At 42.2% G+C, this 20,194-nt stretch overlaps 1 protein-coding gene across 1 annotated transcript in view; it reads right to left on the bottom strand.

Moving 5' to 3' along the window:
* Window positions 1–20,194, bottom strand: part of LOC146074345 (dynein axonemal heavy chain 3-like) — a 1,013,923-nt gene that overhangs the window by 144,060 nt on the left and 849,669 nt on the right. Inside the window, 1 exon segment of the mRNA XM_083182299.1 lies at window positions 11,004–11,168. Within this exon segment, the coding sequence (XP_083038425.1) occupies window positions 11,004–11,168 (165 nt within the window).

Genomic DNA, 20,194 nt, shown 5'->3' with positions numbered 1-20,194 from the left:
CGTTATTGCTACCTTCCCCAGCAGTGATTCCGTTATTGCTACCTTCCCCAGCAGTGATTCAGTTATTGTTACCTTCCCCAGCAGTAACTCAGTACTGCTACCTTCTCCAGCAGTGATTCAGTTGGTTCTATCTTCTCTAGCAGTGATTCCAAGAAGTGCTACCTTCCCTAGCAATGATTCAGTTAGTGCTACCGTATCCAGCAGTGTTTCAGTTAGTGCTACCTTCCCCAGCAGTGATTCAGTTATTGCTACCTTTCCCAGCAGTGATTATGTTATTGTTACCTTCCCCAGCAGTGATTCAGTTATTGCTACCTTCCCCAGCAAGGATTCAGTTAGTGCTACCTTCCCCATCAGATCCAGTTAGTGCTACCTTCCCCTGTAGTGATTCAGTCAGTGCTTTCTTCCCCAGCAGTGATTCAGTTAGTGCTACTTTCTCCAGCAGTGATTCAGTCAGTGCTAGCTGCCTCTGCTAGGAGCTTAGCCATTACTACCTCCCCTTCAGCAGTGATCAAATCATCACTCCCTGTAGTGATTTTTTTTAAATTACTACCTTCTTGAGCAGCGATTTGTCCATTACTACCTTCCTCATCAGATGATTCAGCCAATACTACTTCATTCAGCAGTGATTAAGCCGGTGCTACATCCCTCAAAAGTGATTAAGCCAATGCTACCTCCCTCAGCAGTGAATTCAGCAACTGATATGCTCATTAAACATTGATTAATCCACTACTACTATCATCAGCAGTGACTCAGCCATTGATACCTCCCATATACTTTAGCCATTGCTACCTCATTCAGCATTGATTAAGCGATGGATAATTCCCTATGCAGTGATTCAGCCACAATTATTGCCAACAGCAGAGATCCAGCCACTGCTACCTTCCTCTGCTGTGAATCCAGCCATTGCTATCCACCTTTCCAGTTTCAGCCTATGCTAGCTCATTCAGCAGTGATTTAGCAATGGTTACTTCTCTGCACAGCGATTCAGCCATTGCTACATCTGTCAATAGTGAATTTAGCCATTGCTGCCTCATTGCGCAGTGATTTAGGTTTTGCTACTTACCATTCATTCATTCATTGCTACCTTATTTAGTGTAGGAATGAATTCAGCCATTCCCTTAGCAGTGAATCCAAACTAACTGACTATCCCCACACTTGAAAGAATATAATTTTGAAATTATGGAAGTGCATTAGCAAAAAAAAAACATCAACATTATTGACCAGATTCAGTCTATAGAAAGTGATCAGTTTGGCATGGCTGCTTTAAATTAATAAAATGGATATTATGGCTACATTAGTCTCCCACTAGCCCTAATTGTATGTTGTAGGCTATAAATGTAATACATAATGTTAGTACCTTAATGTGTACAGCATATAGCTCTTTTAGATAGACCCGAGCCAAGTGTTACATAAAATATTGGCAATGCATGGGTAATTAAGGGATACACGGGGTGACTTTAACCCTGTGGTAAATGAGGTTTTCAAGCACAGATCGCTCAGCACTCATCGCTGCACACAGGGCTGGTGCCACCACTGGGCAGCTCTAGGCGTTTGCCTGGGGCGCCGGCCACTGGAGGGTGGCACTTTGTAGCCTGGGAGCAGTGACCGCTGCAGCCTGCACCCCCACCCCTGTGAAGCCAGGCGAGCGTTGCCCGCCCCTCTGCCCCCACTCCAGACTGCGTCAGAGGCGACCGCCCCCTAACCACAGGGGGATTTGTGGATGCAATAAGATGTTTGTGCTGCAGGGAGGAGGGGGGGAATGTCGGGAGGAGGGAGAAGCTGCCCAGTGCCGCTGGAGGACGGCACTTTGTAGCTTGGGAGCAGCGGCTGCTGCAGCCTGCACCCCCTGTGGAGCCAGGTGAGCAATGCCCGCACCTCCGTCCGCCCCCTCCCTCCAGACCGCGTCAGAGGCGACCGCCCCCTAACCACGGGGGGTTTGTGGATGAAATAAGATGTTTGTGCTACGGGGAGGAGGGAGCTGCCCAGTGCCGCCGGGGGAGGAGGGCTGTCCGCTACCAATGCCGTGCTGCGGGGAGGAGGAGGTGGAGGGGGGATTTCAGGAGTAGCTGCCCAATGCCGCCCCCCCCCCCTGTGGATCATGGTAAACGGGTTGCCTGGGGCACTGGCAGGGCTTGCACTAGCCCTGGATGCACCTGTGTGCTGAGCAATCTGTGTTGAGCAGTGTTTTGCTTATGCTTATAGGCAAAACACTGCAATCTAAGCAGGATAGACAGTGCATGCACTGTCTATCTCTGCAGGTGATTGATGACACGTGCATACACCGCTATAGGGTGCATACATGTAGCGCTCCATGTTTTATTTCTAAGCAATCTAGTCCGATCTCTTAGAAATACAGTAGGGCTTAAATCAATTAGTATGTATGTCCCTTAAACCAGGTTTCTATCAAAGCTCAACCCATGATCATTCCTACTCTTCACTGTTGTACTAAGCTGAGAACTCTGCCAACTCATCTTTATTATGACTTCTTACTATACAGATTTCCAGAGGGCTTATAAGCAGGTGCTGTCCGGGCCTGTATGAAAGAGTGTACTCTGATTTTTAAAGTTGGTCCCCGCCACCTCCTGGTCCCATCCGCAGCTTCTGCGATGTAGGGACGGCGGCCATCTTCTTCTGGCGCTGTGTGCACGGAAGCGTCGGGCACGTTGCTAGGCAACGCCCCGAACTTCCGCCGCAAGCGCCGCAGCAGGGGGAAGACTATTCTGGGTGCACCTGACATCACAGCACCACAGGGGGAGGCAGATTTGAATAAAAGCCGGCTTGCCTAACAGTCAGGCGCTGGTTATAGCGTCCTAGCCTCCTGGTGTTTGGTCGTGTTCCTGGTTCCCCCACGCTGCATGGCAGTTCCTTCTCCCTGTCGCTTCTTGGATGTGCTGTTTCCTGGTTCCGGCAGATATCCTGTTCCAGTGGTCTCAGTTATATACGGAAGTTTGGAGGTCCTTGTCTGTGGCCCCAAGACATCTTCCAGATAAGTCAGGGGTAACCCTGCAGTACCTTCCATCTTCTCATTTTGTTATTATTACACCACTGTGCATTGTTGCGCTTCTTTTATGTATAAATCCATCCTGGGCATTGTTGCCTTGATACCCCTTATACTGTGTAGGGGGTACATATATTGTCTGTACGCATCTGTGTTTAAACCATCTTGGGTGGTCCACCACCTTTAGGGCTATTTAAGGTGTATTCCGGTCTGTCCTTTTTTTGTATTAGTTAGTCATCCTTTTGCACCGTGCAGCCTCAATGATCACGTTGTCCCCCCGTAAGACCTGACTGCAACGGAGTCTGGGCGGACCTAATTCACCCTTACACCCGGGGCGGTTAAAGGAGAAGCTTAGCACCTGCACGTGATTTATGATCGCTGTTCCGGGCAACAGAGTTAGTGGACAGTACTGGTTGCACTCCTGCTGGCCTTACAGGTATTTGCTGTTCATAGTTTATACTCAGAATAATGGGGCAGATGTATTAAACCTTAACAAGAGATAAATGCAAGGGTGATAAAGAGAGATAAACATCCAGCCAATCACCTGCTAACTGCCATGTTGCAGGGTGTGTTTGAAAAAAGTCAGTAGGGAGCTGATTGGCTGGACGTTTATCTCTCCTTATCACCCTTGCATTTATCTCTTGTTAAGGCTTAATACATCTGGCCCATTGTTCTTACTTGCAGATTCCGTTGCGCTTTACAAATGTTGACACTGAAAGAACAAACTGGGTAAAACAGACAGACATAGAGGTTGGAGGTCCCTGCTGCAAGCTTACACTCTATACTTAAGTTAGCACTATATTCAAGCTATAAGTACTCTGGTTGGGTTACTGTACAGATGATAGACAATGCCTAGGTCTACAGTCACTAGGTTGACATACCTTATGGTTGACATAGGCAAGGTTGACTGTCAAAAGGTTGACATGATTTTTTTGGTGTGTATGTAATTGTACGTTGACATGGACACCGTATATATATGTACTGCGTTGCCTTGCTTGGCTCGCTTTGTTTGGTACACTGTTATATTCCCACTCTATGCCCACTTGGATAGTAAAGTATGACATTTAAAAAAGAAAAAATCATGAAAAACTCAACCATTGATGGTCGACCATGCCCATGTCGACCACAAGCTTGTGTCACCTTTTGGCAGTGTCATCCTAAGGTATGTTGCCCTTTTTCAGTGTCAACCTAGTCTCTGTCGACTATTAGTGGTCATTGTCTATCCATAGACTGCATAACCTTGAAGTGAGGAAGACATTAACCATACACAATGTCTTCTGTTGCTATTTGCTTAAATTACAAATTGCTTAGTGGAAAGCTGTATGACAAATGCCAAATTATGTTACCATATGGAACCAAGACCTTCGACAGGCCCTTGACATGCTCATGACATGTTCACAATACAGTATGGCGACAACATGCCCACAAAACAGATCAGTTCCATGTGATTGCATAGCCGCTGCCCAGTTAGCACTCAGAAACTAGTGTCTAAAAATAGTTAAAAATGTTATATATTATATATATTACACTGGCACTTTATGCACACCTTTGCACATCCTGATGAAAAGGCCTACACGGCCTTGAAACATTGACGACCACGATGTATATCTTCTAATATCATTAAACTTCTTTGATTTCAATGCAAACCCGTGGAGTTCTGCCTCATTCCTAGGGGCCCTGCCATAAGCCCCAGGTCTATCGTCTATACTACAATGTAATTATCTTTCTTCCGGAGTGCTGAACATCTCCTGCTGCTATATATATATATATATATATATATATATATATATATATATATATATATATATATATATATATAGGGGACAATGATGCAGCACTCCAGCTTGGTACAAAGACGTGATTTAATAATTAGCTCTTATAGCTACGTTTCAACAATTACATGTTGTCTTCAGGCTAATACATAAGCAAGTGATACAAGTTTAAATAGCAGTGTGTGCTGCGTGAGGCGGGAGTCAAGCCCACGCCCTGCCCCACGATCTCCACAGAGTGATGTCATCACCCCTCAACGCCATATCACAGGACGTTGTTAGGGGATACCAGTAAACAAAGCAACAAAGATGGCGCGCTCCATAGCGCTATGCGTGATCAGTGATATCGATAAAAGACGTGATATATGAAAAATACATAGAAAACACAGCAAGTGCGAGAATATAAAAAAATGTAAAAACACGAACAGCAATTACATCAAAGATTAAACACTAACACACTGGGTGCTTTAGCAAGCTAATCCCAGCAAGGCAGAAGGAGATGGATCAATTTTTGACAACTGTGTCTACTAACACTCAGAGCACACCAACAGCTTGGTGCGACTCCGCGCAGCTCAACCATCCATAACGGTCTAATGACTACAGTAATACATTAAGGCCAATGGATTCATTTAAACCCTTAGGGCTAACTGTATTTAATTTCATAATCCAGAAAGCCTCCCGTTGCAGCAGACGTTTGCCCCGGTCCCCGCCCCTCAAGGACGCCGGTACATGGTCGATCATCCTATATCGCAAGGATGACACCCCATGACGGGCGTCCAAGAAGTGGCGGGCCACGGGTTGATCACTTTTTTTAGAGGCCAATGCGCTCTTGATTGCCGACCTGTGGGCTGCCATACGTTCCTTGAACGCACGCTCAGTTTTGCCTATGTATGACAGCCCACAGGGACAGATAATCTGGTACACAGTGAATTTAGTGTTACAATTTAGTGCATGTCTGATGGTCAGTGGGCGGCCTGTTTGGGGGTGATAAAAGGTAGATCCTGGGATGAGAAATCTACAAGTGGTGCAGGTGCACCGTGAACACCCCATTTTGCCCGCTGGGGCAGTTTCTGGCTCACTAAATGTTTGCACCAACTTGTCACGAAGGTTCCGTCCGCGTTTGAAACAAGGCATCAATCTTATAGATTGTAATTTAAGGTCCTGGTCAGAGGACACTATGGACCAAAGTTTCTTGGTTCTATCTACAATAGATGGACTAGACCGATTAAAAGTTTGAATGAAAGGCATCATGAGACCCCTAGGGCTGGATTTTTTAGATGATGCTGACAAAAGGGATTCTCTGGGGGTACTATCGACCCTAGCTTTAGCCTCCAATAGGAGTTCTTTGCCGTATCCCCTTGCGTGGAAGTTATCCATCATTGCATACATTTGTTGATCGGCAATTATGGGGTCTGAGTTAATTCTCTTGCATCTGATTAATTGAGAGTATGGTAACCCAAGGAGGGTAGATCTAGGGTGGCAACTATCATAATGTAATAAATTATTTCTGTCTGTAGGTTTGGAATATAAACAAGTTGAGATCAACTTGTTTATATTCCAAACCTACAGACAGAAATAATTTATTACATTATGACAGTTGCCACCCTAGATCTACCCTCCTTGGGTTACCATACTCTCAATTAATCAGATGCAAGAGAATTAACTCAGACCCCATAATTGCCGATCAACAAATGTATGCAATGATGGATAACTTCCACGCAAGGGGATACGGCAAAGAACTCCTATTGGAGGCTAAAGCTAGGGTCGATAGTACCCCCAGAGAATCCCTTTTGTCAGCATCATCTAAAAAATCCAGCCCTAGGGGTCTCATGATGCCTTTCATTCAAACTTTTAATCGGTCTAGTCCATCTATTGTAGATAGAACCAAGAAACTTTGGTCCATAGTGTCCTCTGACCAGGACCTTAAATTACAATCTATAAGATTGATGCCTTGTTTCAAACGCGGACGGAACCTTCGTGACAAGTTGGTGCAAACATTTAGTGAGCCAGAAACTGCCCCAGCGGGCAAAATGGGGTGTTCACGGTGCACCTGCACCACTTGTAGATTTCTCATCCCAGGATCTACCTTTTATCACCCCCAAACAGGCCGCCCACTGACCATCAGACATGCACTAAATTGTAACACTAAATTCACTGTGTACCAGATTATCTGTCCCTGTGGGCTGTCATACATAGGCAAAACTGAGCGTGCGTTCAAGGAACGTATGGCAGCCCACAGGTCGGCAATCAAGAGCGCATTGGCCTCTAAAAAAAGTGATCAACCCGTGGCCCGCCACTTCTTGGACGCCCGTCATGGGGTGTCATCCTTGCGATATAGGATGATCGACCATGTACCGGCATCCTTGAGGGGCGGGGACCGGGGCAAACGTCTGCTGCAACGGGAGGCTTTCTGGATTATGAAATTAAATACAGTTAGCCCTAAGGGTTTAAATGAATCCATTGGCCTTAATGTATTACTGTAGTCATTAGACCGTTATGGATGGTTGAGCTGCGCGGAGTCGCACCAAGCTGTTGGTGTGCTCTGAGTGTTAGTAGACACAGTTGTCAAAAATTGATCCATCTCCTTCTGCCTTGCTGGGATTAGCTTGCTAAAGCACCCAGTGTGTTAGTGTTTAATCTTTGATGTAATTGCTGTTCGTGTTTTTACATTTTTTTATATTCTCGCACTTGTTGTGTTTTCTATGTATTTTTCATAAATCACGTCTTTTATCGATATCACTGATCACGCATAGCGCTATGGAGCGCGCCATCTTTGTTGCTTTGTTTACTGGTATCCCCTAACAACGTCCTGTGATATGGCGTTGAGGGGTGATGACATCACTCTGTGGAGATCGTGGGGCAGGGCGTGGGCTTGACTCCCGCCTCACGCAGCACACACTGCTATTTAAACTTGTATCACTTGCTTATGTATTAGCCTGAAGACAACATGTAATTGTTGAAACGTAGCTATAAGAGCTAATTATTAAATCACGTCTTTGTACCAAGCTGGAGTGCTGCATCATTGTCCCCTACATACGCTGTCTTAGCCGTGGATGCGGGCACCCGCTGAAGGTGGATTATAAAGATTGTTGGAGTGCCGGACACAAGTGTTTGCTATATATATATATATATATATATATATATATATATATATATATAGGGCAAGAATGTGCAGCACTCCACGGCAGTAAAGTAGTAAAAAAGCTTTTAATTTCCAAACAACGTTTCAATATCGATTAGATATTATCATCAGGTTGATGATGATAATATCTAATCGATATTGAAACGTTGTTTGGAAATTAAAAGCTTTTTTACTACTTTACTGCCGTGGAGTGCTGCACATTCTTGCCCTATCTACATCCCCTGCTGTGCGGGCACCCGGGCTGAAACGTATACGGAGGTCGTGCCTGGCATCTTCGCTTCTATATATATATATATATATATATATATATATATATATATATATATATATAAATATAAAAAGTAATGTATAAAGATATCAGCGACTAATTATTGTAAAAGAGCTAAAATATCTCTCTATATATATATATATAAGCGGGTTTATAGATATAAAAATTTTTTATTAGTTGACAAATTCGGTATAAAAGAAACAAGTAAACAATGATCGCTAAAAAAATATTTTTTTTAAAAAACTTTTTGGTATAAAAATTTTTTTTTGTAAAAAGACAGGATTCTAAAATAAAATAGAGAAAGGTGCTTATCTTTGGAGTAGGAAGGATTGCCCAACGCGTTTCGTCTATGTGACTTCTATATATATAACTATGTGATTTCTTCTATATATATAACTTCAAATGAACCCCTTATCTTTAGCTCAAGCATGTCCAAACTATGTCCCTGCTGTTGTTGTCATACTACAAATCCCATCATACCTTGCAACAGTTTTGCTATTAGGAAATGCTAAAACTATGGCAGGGCATGCTGGGATGTATATATTACAACAGCTGGAGCGCCACAGTTTGAACATGCCTGCCTTAGCTACATACATCAGCCACTACCCTTTTTCTTCCCGTATCCTGCTCTCTGCAGTATTAGTGGTACTTTATTACTACTCAGCATCAGTAGATGACTGTTTTTTCTTTTGAAGGGTTGGCAGTGGATTTAAAAATCGACAAACACAATCAGGTGCATATAAATACTAATACATTAATCTAAATGAAAGTATATCTAAATACACATCATGCTCTGAATAGATCTATCTATCTAGCAGCTCCTATATGAATATTCTGATTTGAGGTCATAGCATTGCAAATAAATTATCTCATGTCTATTCTTATTATTACTGTGATGCTCTGAAGTGTGAGAGTTGCCTGTACTCTCTGCTTATTTACTGCTGCGTGTACCCACCATTGCCAGTGTACCTCACCTCGACTTATTGACTACTCAACTCATTCTATTTCATCTAGATTTAACACTTTGCTGGAAGGTTATCATTGGGATGACATCCTGCATATTATTATCTGTTGCCCTAGTACGTGTTGCATTCTACAGTTACCATATGATACATTTTTACTACAAAATGACTACTACATTGAGTCTTGGTGTAACCAAGTACCAGTAACACAAAGTTTTTGGCACCCACTGTTATTGTCATCCTAATTTCCTCTCAAAAACATCTACCATATAGCTTCCGCCAATGGAATATACTGCTACAGGTTGAGTATCCCCTATCCGAAATGCTCGGGACCGCGAGCATTTCGGATAGGGGAATTTTCCGGTTTTTAGAATAATTTTTTGCTGCCATACTTACCTGTCCCCTGATGGTCCCCGGGCGTCCCTCGGCGTCCGCGCAGTCCGGTCCCCGGGCGTCACCGGCGCGCGTGCACACTCGCGCAATGCATTCCTGGGACCGCTGGAGACCCTGGAGAAGATGCCGGAGGCCTGCTGTGGACGCCCGGGGACTTGGTAAGTATGAAAAGAGGGTTAGGGGGTTAAAAAAAAAAAAAAATTCGAATGATTCCAAAAACCACGGTTTTTGGAATAATTCGGATAAGGGATGTCCGGATACCGGATACTCAACCTGTATTACCAATCAGATGAGCATTGTACATATTAAACCTCTTTAAAAACTCATCTGTTTTCCAAAGCCTACAAGTCTTCCAAGAATGTCAACATTTCTCAGTCACAGCCTTCCCCCACCCTATATTCCCACTCTCTCCCCTTATTGTCTCTGCTATTGTATCAACTTCATTCACTTGCATTATATGGTAGGCTCCCATGCCCTCTTTTCTATTATTTTTATAGATCCTGGTCTATGCTTAACTGTAAAGTGAACCTTCTTGTTCACCTTGCAATTGTTTCATAAGTAGTATGCATGTGTCCATGATGAAAACAAAGTTTTAGACTAGATTTATCATTTGCATGTATTGAAGCAATATGGTTCTATTGCAATGAGTACAAATAATACAAGACGGGCATGAGATACCTCTGATAAGGATATTAAAAAACCTTGGAATATATGGATGACACTGAAATAAAGACAGATATTCCTGGACGGATAATCAACAAAGATTGACATCCCAATGAGAGATCTTCTTTCAGCCAGGGATCTTAGTAATCAAACTGTCATTCTTCAGGCAGCAAACAAAGAACTGTGCTAGACAAATAACATAACTGATCCCCTGGGAACATAACCATACATTATTTTGGCATCCACACGCTGCACTGCATATGTTATTTTTATTAACCCTTTAATTGTGATATAAACTTAGTAAAGATCTACTGTATCAGAAAAACAAAATACAAATTGATAACAACACTGCAATAAATACATAGTAGATTATCTGTAACAAATAACAACCAATCATTAATAAACTATAAATCAATAATCACCTGCTACAGCCAGATACATAGATAGATAGATAGATAGATAGATAGATAGATAGATAGATAGATAGATAGATAGATAGAAAGATAGAGAATGTTGACCATAATTTAAACTATATAAATTAAATATAAATATACTGCATCTTGATAATATATCTGCACCTCTGAATATATAGATAGATGGTGTGTGTTTAATATATGTGCACTTACACTACACTGTACATCTATGGACTGACAATAGGAAACTAACCAAGCATGTATAAATAAATAAGGTAAAAAGAACCCAGCTGTTCTTATATTGTATTAACATTCATCTCACTGTGCTTTGCCTATACAAATTTAACAAGATAAAAGTTTGATGGCTATGAAGAATCTTAGGACACAGTCGTTACCTTGGCAACCTTGTCATAGACTTCAATGGCCCTGACCCAGCTACAAAGCCCTTCACAGGCTGAAGACACATTCTTAATGACAGCTGGCTGGAACTCTGGATTGCTGATAAAATCTTTTCTTATCTGGGCAATAACCTTTGATGGAATATTGTCTTTATCAAATTCCTAAGAAATAAAATAACAGTAATTAATGACAAATTCAGATTGTTTTCCTAAGAATATAATAAATGCACTAAATAAACATCCTTTTTGTCCCAAATAAACAAATAAACAATATACAAAAATGTTAAGGCTAAATGTGACTATATAGTTCACACTACAATGCTGTGTAAGCAAGGGAATTATATATTACAATTTACACTTTTCATAGTTAGAGGAGGGACATCTTGGCTTGCATCAGAAGAAAAAGACAAGTTTGTTTTTTAAATTAATTCTGTATAATTTCTGCCCCAAATCATGCTACTCAAGAGAGTGCCCATTGTCATTGTTATTATTGTTATTCCAACCTCTCTGCCACTGTACATCCTTTGCAACCCATATTGTTGTCTCTGTTATCTTACATTTGTACAACTGCTACTACATAGAACTTACTTGATTTTTTTATTTTTTTAGCAAGAATTCCAGTAAAAGTTTCAGGAGGGTTTGTACAAGTCTTTGAGTTAAGATTATTTGAAGGTGTAAATCCCCTTTTAATGAAAGCCCAGCTATAGTAAAAATGTGCGCTCTACAATTACAATAAAATGAAATGAAATTAATGCAGATATATTTTACTGAATCAAGTCAGTAGTGAGACATTAGTTACCATGGCAATGTTCTCTCTATTTTACTGAGCTTTCTTTTTTTCTTTTTATATTAACTGTAGTGTCACATTGGCATGTTAGAGTATTTTTCTTTTTAGCATTTGTGGCAGTCTCAAGTCAGAGTTGTGACACATTAAAGTAAGTGGAAAAACCTGTCTTACAAGCAGTAAATGTTATAGGGTGCGATAAGGAAGACAAGGGAAATAGGTGAAATAATGGCAATCATTTAATTCTACGTATGTTTCAGCACTCAAGCTCCAGAACACAATTCTATGCTATCTATAAAAAGCACCAAACATCATGGTCAAATTGTAACTTTGCCACGTGTAGCAGACTCTCTCTTGCTACTGGTACTTTTCCTTCTCTCTTCAAACATGCAGGGATTACTACCATTCTAAAAAATCATAATTCTGATGCTAACCCTCTCTCTAACTACCATCCTATCTCTCAGCTTCCTTGCTTCTCCAAGCTACATGATAGAATTGTCCACTTTTGCCTCACACAATTTCTAAACTCTCACACCCTATTAGACCCACTTCAGTCAGGCTTTCATTCCCAACACTCCACTGAGACAGCACTGACTAAAGTGTTGAATGATCTGATCACTGCTAAGTCCAAAGGCCATTACGTACTACTCATTCTTCTATATTTTTCTGCTGCATTTGACAATGTCTATCACACTCATATAAACACTGTACTCCCTAGGTTTTAATGATACAGCTCTTTTGGATTTCAGTATCACTTGTATGCTGACGATCCTCAAATCTATCAACCCCAGAGTTATCACCAGTGGTTTTGGGCAGAGTCTCTGAATGCCTATTTGCCATCTCATCTTGGATGTCTTCTCACCATCTCAAGCGCAATATTTCCAAAATGGAATTAATTATATTCCTAACAGCCAAGAACATCTACCATCCTGATATCTCCATAAATGTTGACAACTTGACAATCTACCCTACCCCACAAGCTTGTTGCCTAGGGGTCATCCTCGACTCTGAACTGTCCTTTGTTCCCCACATTAAATCTGTCTCAAAATCATGTTATATGCATCTAAAAACATATCCAAAATACAACCCTATCTTACACCAGACACTACTAAATCTCTTATCCATGCACTTATTATAGCCCGCATTGACTATTGGGTACTTGTGTTCCTATTGTGTTCCTAGCACGGCGCCCGTCGTAGGTGATCGCATACCTTAACTTAAGGTATGCGATGGACGCGACCGACGTGATTTAAGGGCTATTTTTAGCCTTTTCCCCAACAATTAAAAATCGCGTCCATCGCATGCCTTATGTTAAGGCATGCGATGCGACCGATGCGATGGACGCGATTTTACACAGGGAACAATGTTAAATGGTCCAATGGACCCGTTTTTTCATTGTATACCCACCCTTATGGGTATTTTACATGACAAATGCCCCCCATTGTTAACGCCACCCCACGATGAACGCCAACCCAAAGCGTGGCAAGCGCAGCGAGCCTGCGAGGAGCGGCGTTACGCTTTCTCTGACCTTTTCATACCCCCACTATCCACGTCGACGTGGAGTTGGTTTTATATGGTGTGGCGAGCGCAGCGAGCCACCGAGCCCGAAGCATGGCGAGTGCAGCGAGCCCCGCGAGGGGACGCAGAATATATGTGAAGTCATCCGCGTCCCGTCGCGGGGCTAGCTGCGCTCAACATGCTTCGGGCTCGGTGGCTCGCTGCGCTCACCACACTATATAAAATAAACTCCACGCCAACGTGGATAGTGGGGGTATGAAAAGGTCGGAGGACGCGTACTGCCGCCCCTCACGGGCTCGCTGCGCTCGCCACGCTTCGGGTTGGCATTCATCGTGGGGTGGCGTTAACAATGGTGGGGGGGGCATTTGCGCCATCAGGGTTGGGAAACAATAAAAATTGGGGTCTGGGGGCCATTTAACATTGGGGCCAATGTAAAATCGGGTCTCAGGGACCATTTTACATTGATTCCAATGTAAAAATCACGTCCATCGCGTCCATCGCATGCGATTTGGGGTCCCGATGGATACAATTTTTATCGCTGGCGCGTGCTAGGAAACAAGTACCGACTATTGCAATTGTATCCTAATTGGTCTTCACCACTGCAATCCATTCTAAATGCTGCTGCTAGGCTGATCTTCCTAGCAAGACATTCATCATCTGCTGATCCGCTCTGCCAGTCCCTCCATTGGTTGCCTGTATTTTACTGTATTCTATATTAAATATGTCTACTCCAATATAAAGATATTAACCATACTACACCAGAATATATCTCTTTACTTATCTCAAAATATCACCCAACTCAACCAGTCCGCTATGCACAAGATCTGTGTCTATCCTCTGCATGGATCATTTGCTCCCACTCACTATTACAGGACTTTCATCGGGCTGCTCCCACTCTATGGAATGCCCTTCCATGCACAATAAGACTCTCCACTACCCTCCAAACTTTCAAGCGTTCCTTGAAAACTCACCTCTTTAGACAAGCTTATCGTATTTAACTACCACACACATTACCCTCTGAGGCACTTATGTATTAAATAGCTTCCCTTCTGGACTTGCAACTTAATAAGTCTGCTATGCTATTACTGTTGCCTGTCCTTGTGTTTCCCTCTTATTTCCCTATAGATTGTAAGATTGCAGCAGGGTCCTCTTACCTCCAAGTCTGTCTGCATAGCTAGCCTGTACAGATTTGTAGTGGGTTAAGAATACCATATCACACACATCAAAAGGGATGGAGAAACACAAACACACACAGGCCTATAATGGTATTTGGACAGTCAGATTTTTAAATATGTTTGATTAAATTTGACTGGCTGAGCTAACCCCCAATTTATCACTGCATTCAAGTATTCAAGGGTTACTAAAATACAAGTTAAACAATATAAAAAAAGACAAATTCAAAAGAAATATCGGTACTTGTTTCCTAGCACGGCGACCAAGATTTCCATCTTATGGCATCGCATGCCATCGCATGCATCGCATGCCATATAGCCGCATACGATGAATGAGATGCAATATGATTTTTAATTCTATAAGCACCCTAATGGGTGCTTACAATGTTTAATGCACCCCCAATACGATTTTTAATTGTATATGCACCCTAGTGGGTGCTTACAATGTTAAATGCACCCCCACGCCACCCCCACTATCAACACGAACCCCAAGCGTGGCGAGCACAGCGAGCCCACGAGGGGCGGCGGTATGCGTCCTCCGACCTTTTCATACCCCCACTATCCACGTCGGTGTGGCGCTGATCTTAGATAGTTTGGCGAGTGCAGCGAGCCACCGAGCCCGAAGTGTGGCGAGCGCAGCGAGCCCCACGAGAGGACACGTATTACTTTACATGTATTCCGCGTCCCCTCGCCACGCTTCGGGCTCGGTGGCTCGCTGCACTCGTCACATTATTTAAAATCAACTCCACGCCGACGTGTATACTGGGGGAATGAAAAGGTTGGAGGACGCGTATCGCCGCCGCTCGCCACGCTTCTGGTTGGCGTTCATAAGATGCCATACCATTTTTTATTGTACAACATCACGTTGCATCGCATCGCATACTATATTTAGTCTTATGGTATATGATGCAATGGGGGCCGTGCTAGGAAACAAGTACCGAAATATCTTGACAACTAGAGAGGCATTTAATGTTTTATATTTCCATACCAGTAGTTCCCAAACTGGGCCCTCAAGTACCCACAACAGTTCATGTTTTTCCAGATATCTACTGATATCACAAGTGAAACAATTAGCTCCACCTGTGAATCTTCAAAATGTGTCAGTGAATAATGAGTGCACCTGTGGTACCTGCTAGGTGACCTAAAAACCTAAACTGTTGAGGGGACTTGAGGACCAAGATTGGGATACACTGATCTACATTGTCTGTTATCATAAAATTAATATACCAACATTTTCCATGCAGTATAAATAATAATAACAACAATAATCATAATATTAATCATTAATATTAATCATTTTATTAAATTTTTCAAAGTTGCTTTACAGCCATCTAAAGGTGCCCGTACATGGTACAATTGCTGGGTGGGATGAGATGCGCGCTCCCTTCACACATCTCATCGCACAGCTCAAAAAGTATGTGCTGCATATACTTTTTGTACTAGATCTCATCTCATCGCAAAACCTATGTGATGCGATGTATTCTAGTCTAAATTGTATACAATAATTGTACACTGTATGCAGGGCCGTCTTTTCATATGGGCTTAATGGACACTTTTGCTCAGGGGCCCCAGGTGTATGAGGGCCCTATGCTGATAGCTGAGATTCCCTTTTTTCCAGGCATACCAGAATTTTGAAAATCAGCCCTGGGGAACGGGAGATATCCAACTTCAAAGCACAGTCCACATCCAACCTGTTCATTGCAATTCCCAGTCATATTTCTCAGGTTCTCTCTGAATTAGAGTTTTTCTGAGAGTATTTTCCAAAAGCTGGGACTCTTCCCTTTCTGTCAACATTAGCGGCTTGTCTCTATCATGCCCAGAACCAGAGACATCAGCCTTCCAGCAGCCGGTCCCTGCTCCAGCTCCAAACGTCTGGTGTACAGTTTTATATTTTTGTCAATGGATTGCTCTGGCTCCTGATCTCTGATCCCCAAGTTCCCAGCACCTCCTGAAAGTTGGGACTCTAGGTTTTTATACTATTGAAGGCTAAGAAATCTATTTCCAGATAATGGAAATATCTGCAGTGAAACAAGCTGGCCTTCCACCGGAAAATGATGAATATTAAGCCCACTCCATTATCCAACCTTCCCCTGCATATAAAACACCCTCCCTGGAAGTCATTTATAAGGGACCCTTCAATCAGCTCAGTGCCCCCTTCCCCACGTTAGTGTTTACCCTCCCACCACCTGGGCAGTAAAGGAGTAATTACCAGAAGTTACTGCTCCAGGTCCTACATGTTGAATGGAATATAAATCACCCCCTGCCACCCGTGGGACATCAAAGCTGCTGCTGATAGCATCCCCCACCCCTAGGAGGGGAGAATGGGTAAGGCCCCAATGCTTTGCTTTGCCCAGGGGCCCACACTGCTGTTAAGACGGCCCTGCCTGTATGGGCACTTTTAGGAGCACTGTGTAGCTGTCTGCTAGCAGGGTGTGCAAATAGTAGAGGTTTATAATAAGATGGGGGTTACAGGAAGAAAATCTAAGAAAAAAATCAAGCATTGTGGCATAGACAATGGTGAGATCAATATAGAAGTATTGATCCAGTCGCATAGGTGAAGGATATGGTCAGGAAGGTATCTGGAGTAATGTGGACATGGGTGGTGGTTCAAAAGTGTGCACAATCTGGAGGCATCAGGAGGATGAAGCACTGGATGTCAGGCAACAGGTACTAAAGTAGTGTGACCGGAGGACTGGAGATAAAGAGGAAATTTATAGTGGGTGGTTTGTTACAGATGAATCTGGAATTTTATAGTGCACAGGAGAAAGGTAGGAAATGGAGAGGTACGTGCTGTGCTGTGAACTATGTACTTAGGATATTGGTAGATGTGCTGGTAAATAGAAATGCAATGGATCTGGAAGGGATAGGAGGGCAGGGGTGAGGGCACAGTGGAAGTTAACATTATTGTAAAATGTCAAGTGAAGTTCAGCAAGTCCAGGTTATGGAGACAGCAATTGTTTGAGCTAAGGAGGTGATGACCCACAGTCAATACTTAAGGAGCATAAGTAAATACAACAATGATAAGATTTGTTGTTATTTTATTATATTATATTAGAAGTTATACAAGTGTGGTTTAATAAATAATATAAAATATAAAGAAAAATTACCCCAAAACTACTGAAAATGCAATATAAAATGTAAAAAACTTTCAATGAAATTAAGCCTTTATTTAATTAATAATAAGTGTCAATAAGTGGATTACTGTGGCATAGGTACTGCCACCATTTTTCCTAAATAGGTGATATCACAAGAGGCTGGTGACAGCAATAGTTGGCTACAGGCCATGCTTTTGTGGCCCCTTAAATGCTTTGTTTAGTCCTCCTAACAACAGTCCACCCCATTAATAAAGTATAAAGTTGTATCTCTACAGAAGCTAAAAGGCTCCCTATGTCAGCCATAAACACTGGATATGTAAACACTGGACATCATGATGCAGCAAGAAGGTGTGGGGCTGCTTGGGTCAAGAGACTCAGTGGTTCTATGTTGGCAGAAGCTGAGCAACCCAAGGAAACACTGGATGTATTTGCGGTGACTTGACACAAGAGTTTGAACGAAGTTTAGATTGCCATTCAAGGTATATGACGAACAAAGAGGTATCTACTTAACCTGCACTGCGTTTGAAACTTGATAGCCATTTTATTATACTGTGAAAGTTTAGCGACGGCCAGATGACCTTTCAATCCAGTTTTGCCACAAATCTACTCCTGTATACCAGAGTGAAATGACCTATGCATTTCAACTGACAGTGCTCTTTTTCAAGGTGCAAAAGTGTGTCCCATTTTAGGTAAGTGCTAACTAAAAATGCCATTCTAGGTAACCGTATGAGACAAAGCTCCCCAACCCATACTGTGGTCTAGTCATCAGATAACAGTGGAAGCGACATATGCATTGAAAAATAATATTTTATTGAGCAGGTTTGACCCTAAAAGTATAATATCAAACTTCTTTAACCTATGAGGACCATACATTTATCTCCATTTCCCAAGGCCAATATACTGCCATTTTTTTGCAAAATAGTAAAAATCCACATGTTTAAATTCCCAGACATGCCAATCATGATCATTTTTTCCAACATGTTTCCCCTGATTCCCCCAACCCAGATATAGGGAGAACCGGGAATTGGCCAGATACTCTGTGGATGCTTGGGCCCCACTAGAGACACAGATACAAATGAAAAGTTTTGTTATTCCCAACACATTCGTAAACAAGTTTCATAAATAAATAAGCACAACATTGCTGATCACCTTAGTTGTATATGTCAATAAATAATGTTCAGTAACACTACTTCATACTACATATTATATTTTTTCAAAAGTCTTAGAAAAAGGTGCCTTGATCAGAGATAATATACGAGATCAAGCATCAGATATATTTGCTCGTTAACTAAACTGCGATATAAGGAAAAGACTGTACTACATAAGTAAACATGTTAAAATATTAAGCAGGCTCTGGAGCGGTTTGACATTATTCCGCCTGTCACATTCTCCCACAGCTTAAAAAATTCAAGTTTAAAGCAAAGAGTTGGAGTGAAAAGAGTTAGAGAGCATTGATGTTTAAGTTAGAGGAAGACAAGATGTCACCTAAAAAGATAAGAAAAAGATATAGCAAACCCCAACACTCTTTCATCTTACAAACTCTGCTGACTGAATGAGAAACCACAGAATTTATTCTACAAATCCAGCGCTTGAGAAAAAAAGACAATCCATTTTCTTATAGTTGGGGAAAGATTTGTTGGTTAAAATGTAAAGTAACAGTAACAGAATACAGACCGCTAAAGCTACTTCAGTTTTATGTGACAATGAAAAGGTAAAAAAGAAACCACCTATATTTAGAATTCAGAAACAAGACGTGATCTAAGAGGCAGATGCAGAGGGAGACCTATAGTATGCCAGTTTGTGTAGCATATAATATGTAAATTGCTCGGTGCATGTCCAAAAAAGAGGCTACAAACACAAGGGCCCATGCAGATTTGTGGAAATCTGACAATTTCATTAACATGTGTCTGGGAAAGCATGACAGGGGCAGATTAATGCAGGTTTATAAAAGTAGGACAAGTTGACATACTGAAAAATAAAGATATAGAAAAAAGCAGCTCTGACAATAAAGGTCAGATAGATCAAGTAAATCAATGAATAATATATTTAATGACAATTAAAATACTCTAAAAGTAATAAAAATAATTAAACCAATTAATTGATGGACCCAATAGGAATAGTCACAAATGTGGAACCTGCACTGAGCCAATGATGGTTTGAATGATGGAGTCCTTATTAGCAGCTTTATGGTATCCTGGTAGTGATGTAATGGCCTCAAACCGATGGCAGGAGATAAAATTAGCCAGCTTGGGAGTCCTCACTGCTGCGAGTGATCATGTGTTCATGACGGAACGGGCATGGGACTTCCAAAGGATTGAAAGAATAGGACCAGACAAATAAGCAGGTGAAGGAAGGTCTTTAGGTGTAGGTGAAGTGATCTTTGTCCAAACTGGGTCCAGAAAGCATCAATAACCAACGCGCTTCGCAGTATTAACTGACTGCTTTATCAAGGTGTCAGATTTGTGGAAATCTGACAATTTCATTAACATGTGTCTGGGGAGGCATTACAGGGGCAGATTAACCCCTTAAGTGGTGGGTTTTGCTGGGCAGGACAAACCTACCAGGGCAGGTTTGTCCTGACCCAGCAAAACCCACCACAGAAAGCTGGAAGCCGCCCCC

Source organism: Crinia signifera, chromosome 4 (genome assembly GCF_055691185.1).
Source record: "Crinia signifera chromosome 4, ASM5569118v1, whole genome shotgun sequence".
NCBI classification, from domain to species: domain Eukaryota; kingdom Metazoa; phylum Chordata; class Amphibia; order Anura; family Myobatrachidae; genus Crinia; species Crinia signifera.
This window is presented reverse-complemented; position numbering and strand designations above follow the sequence as displayed.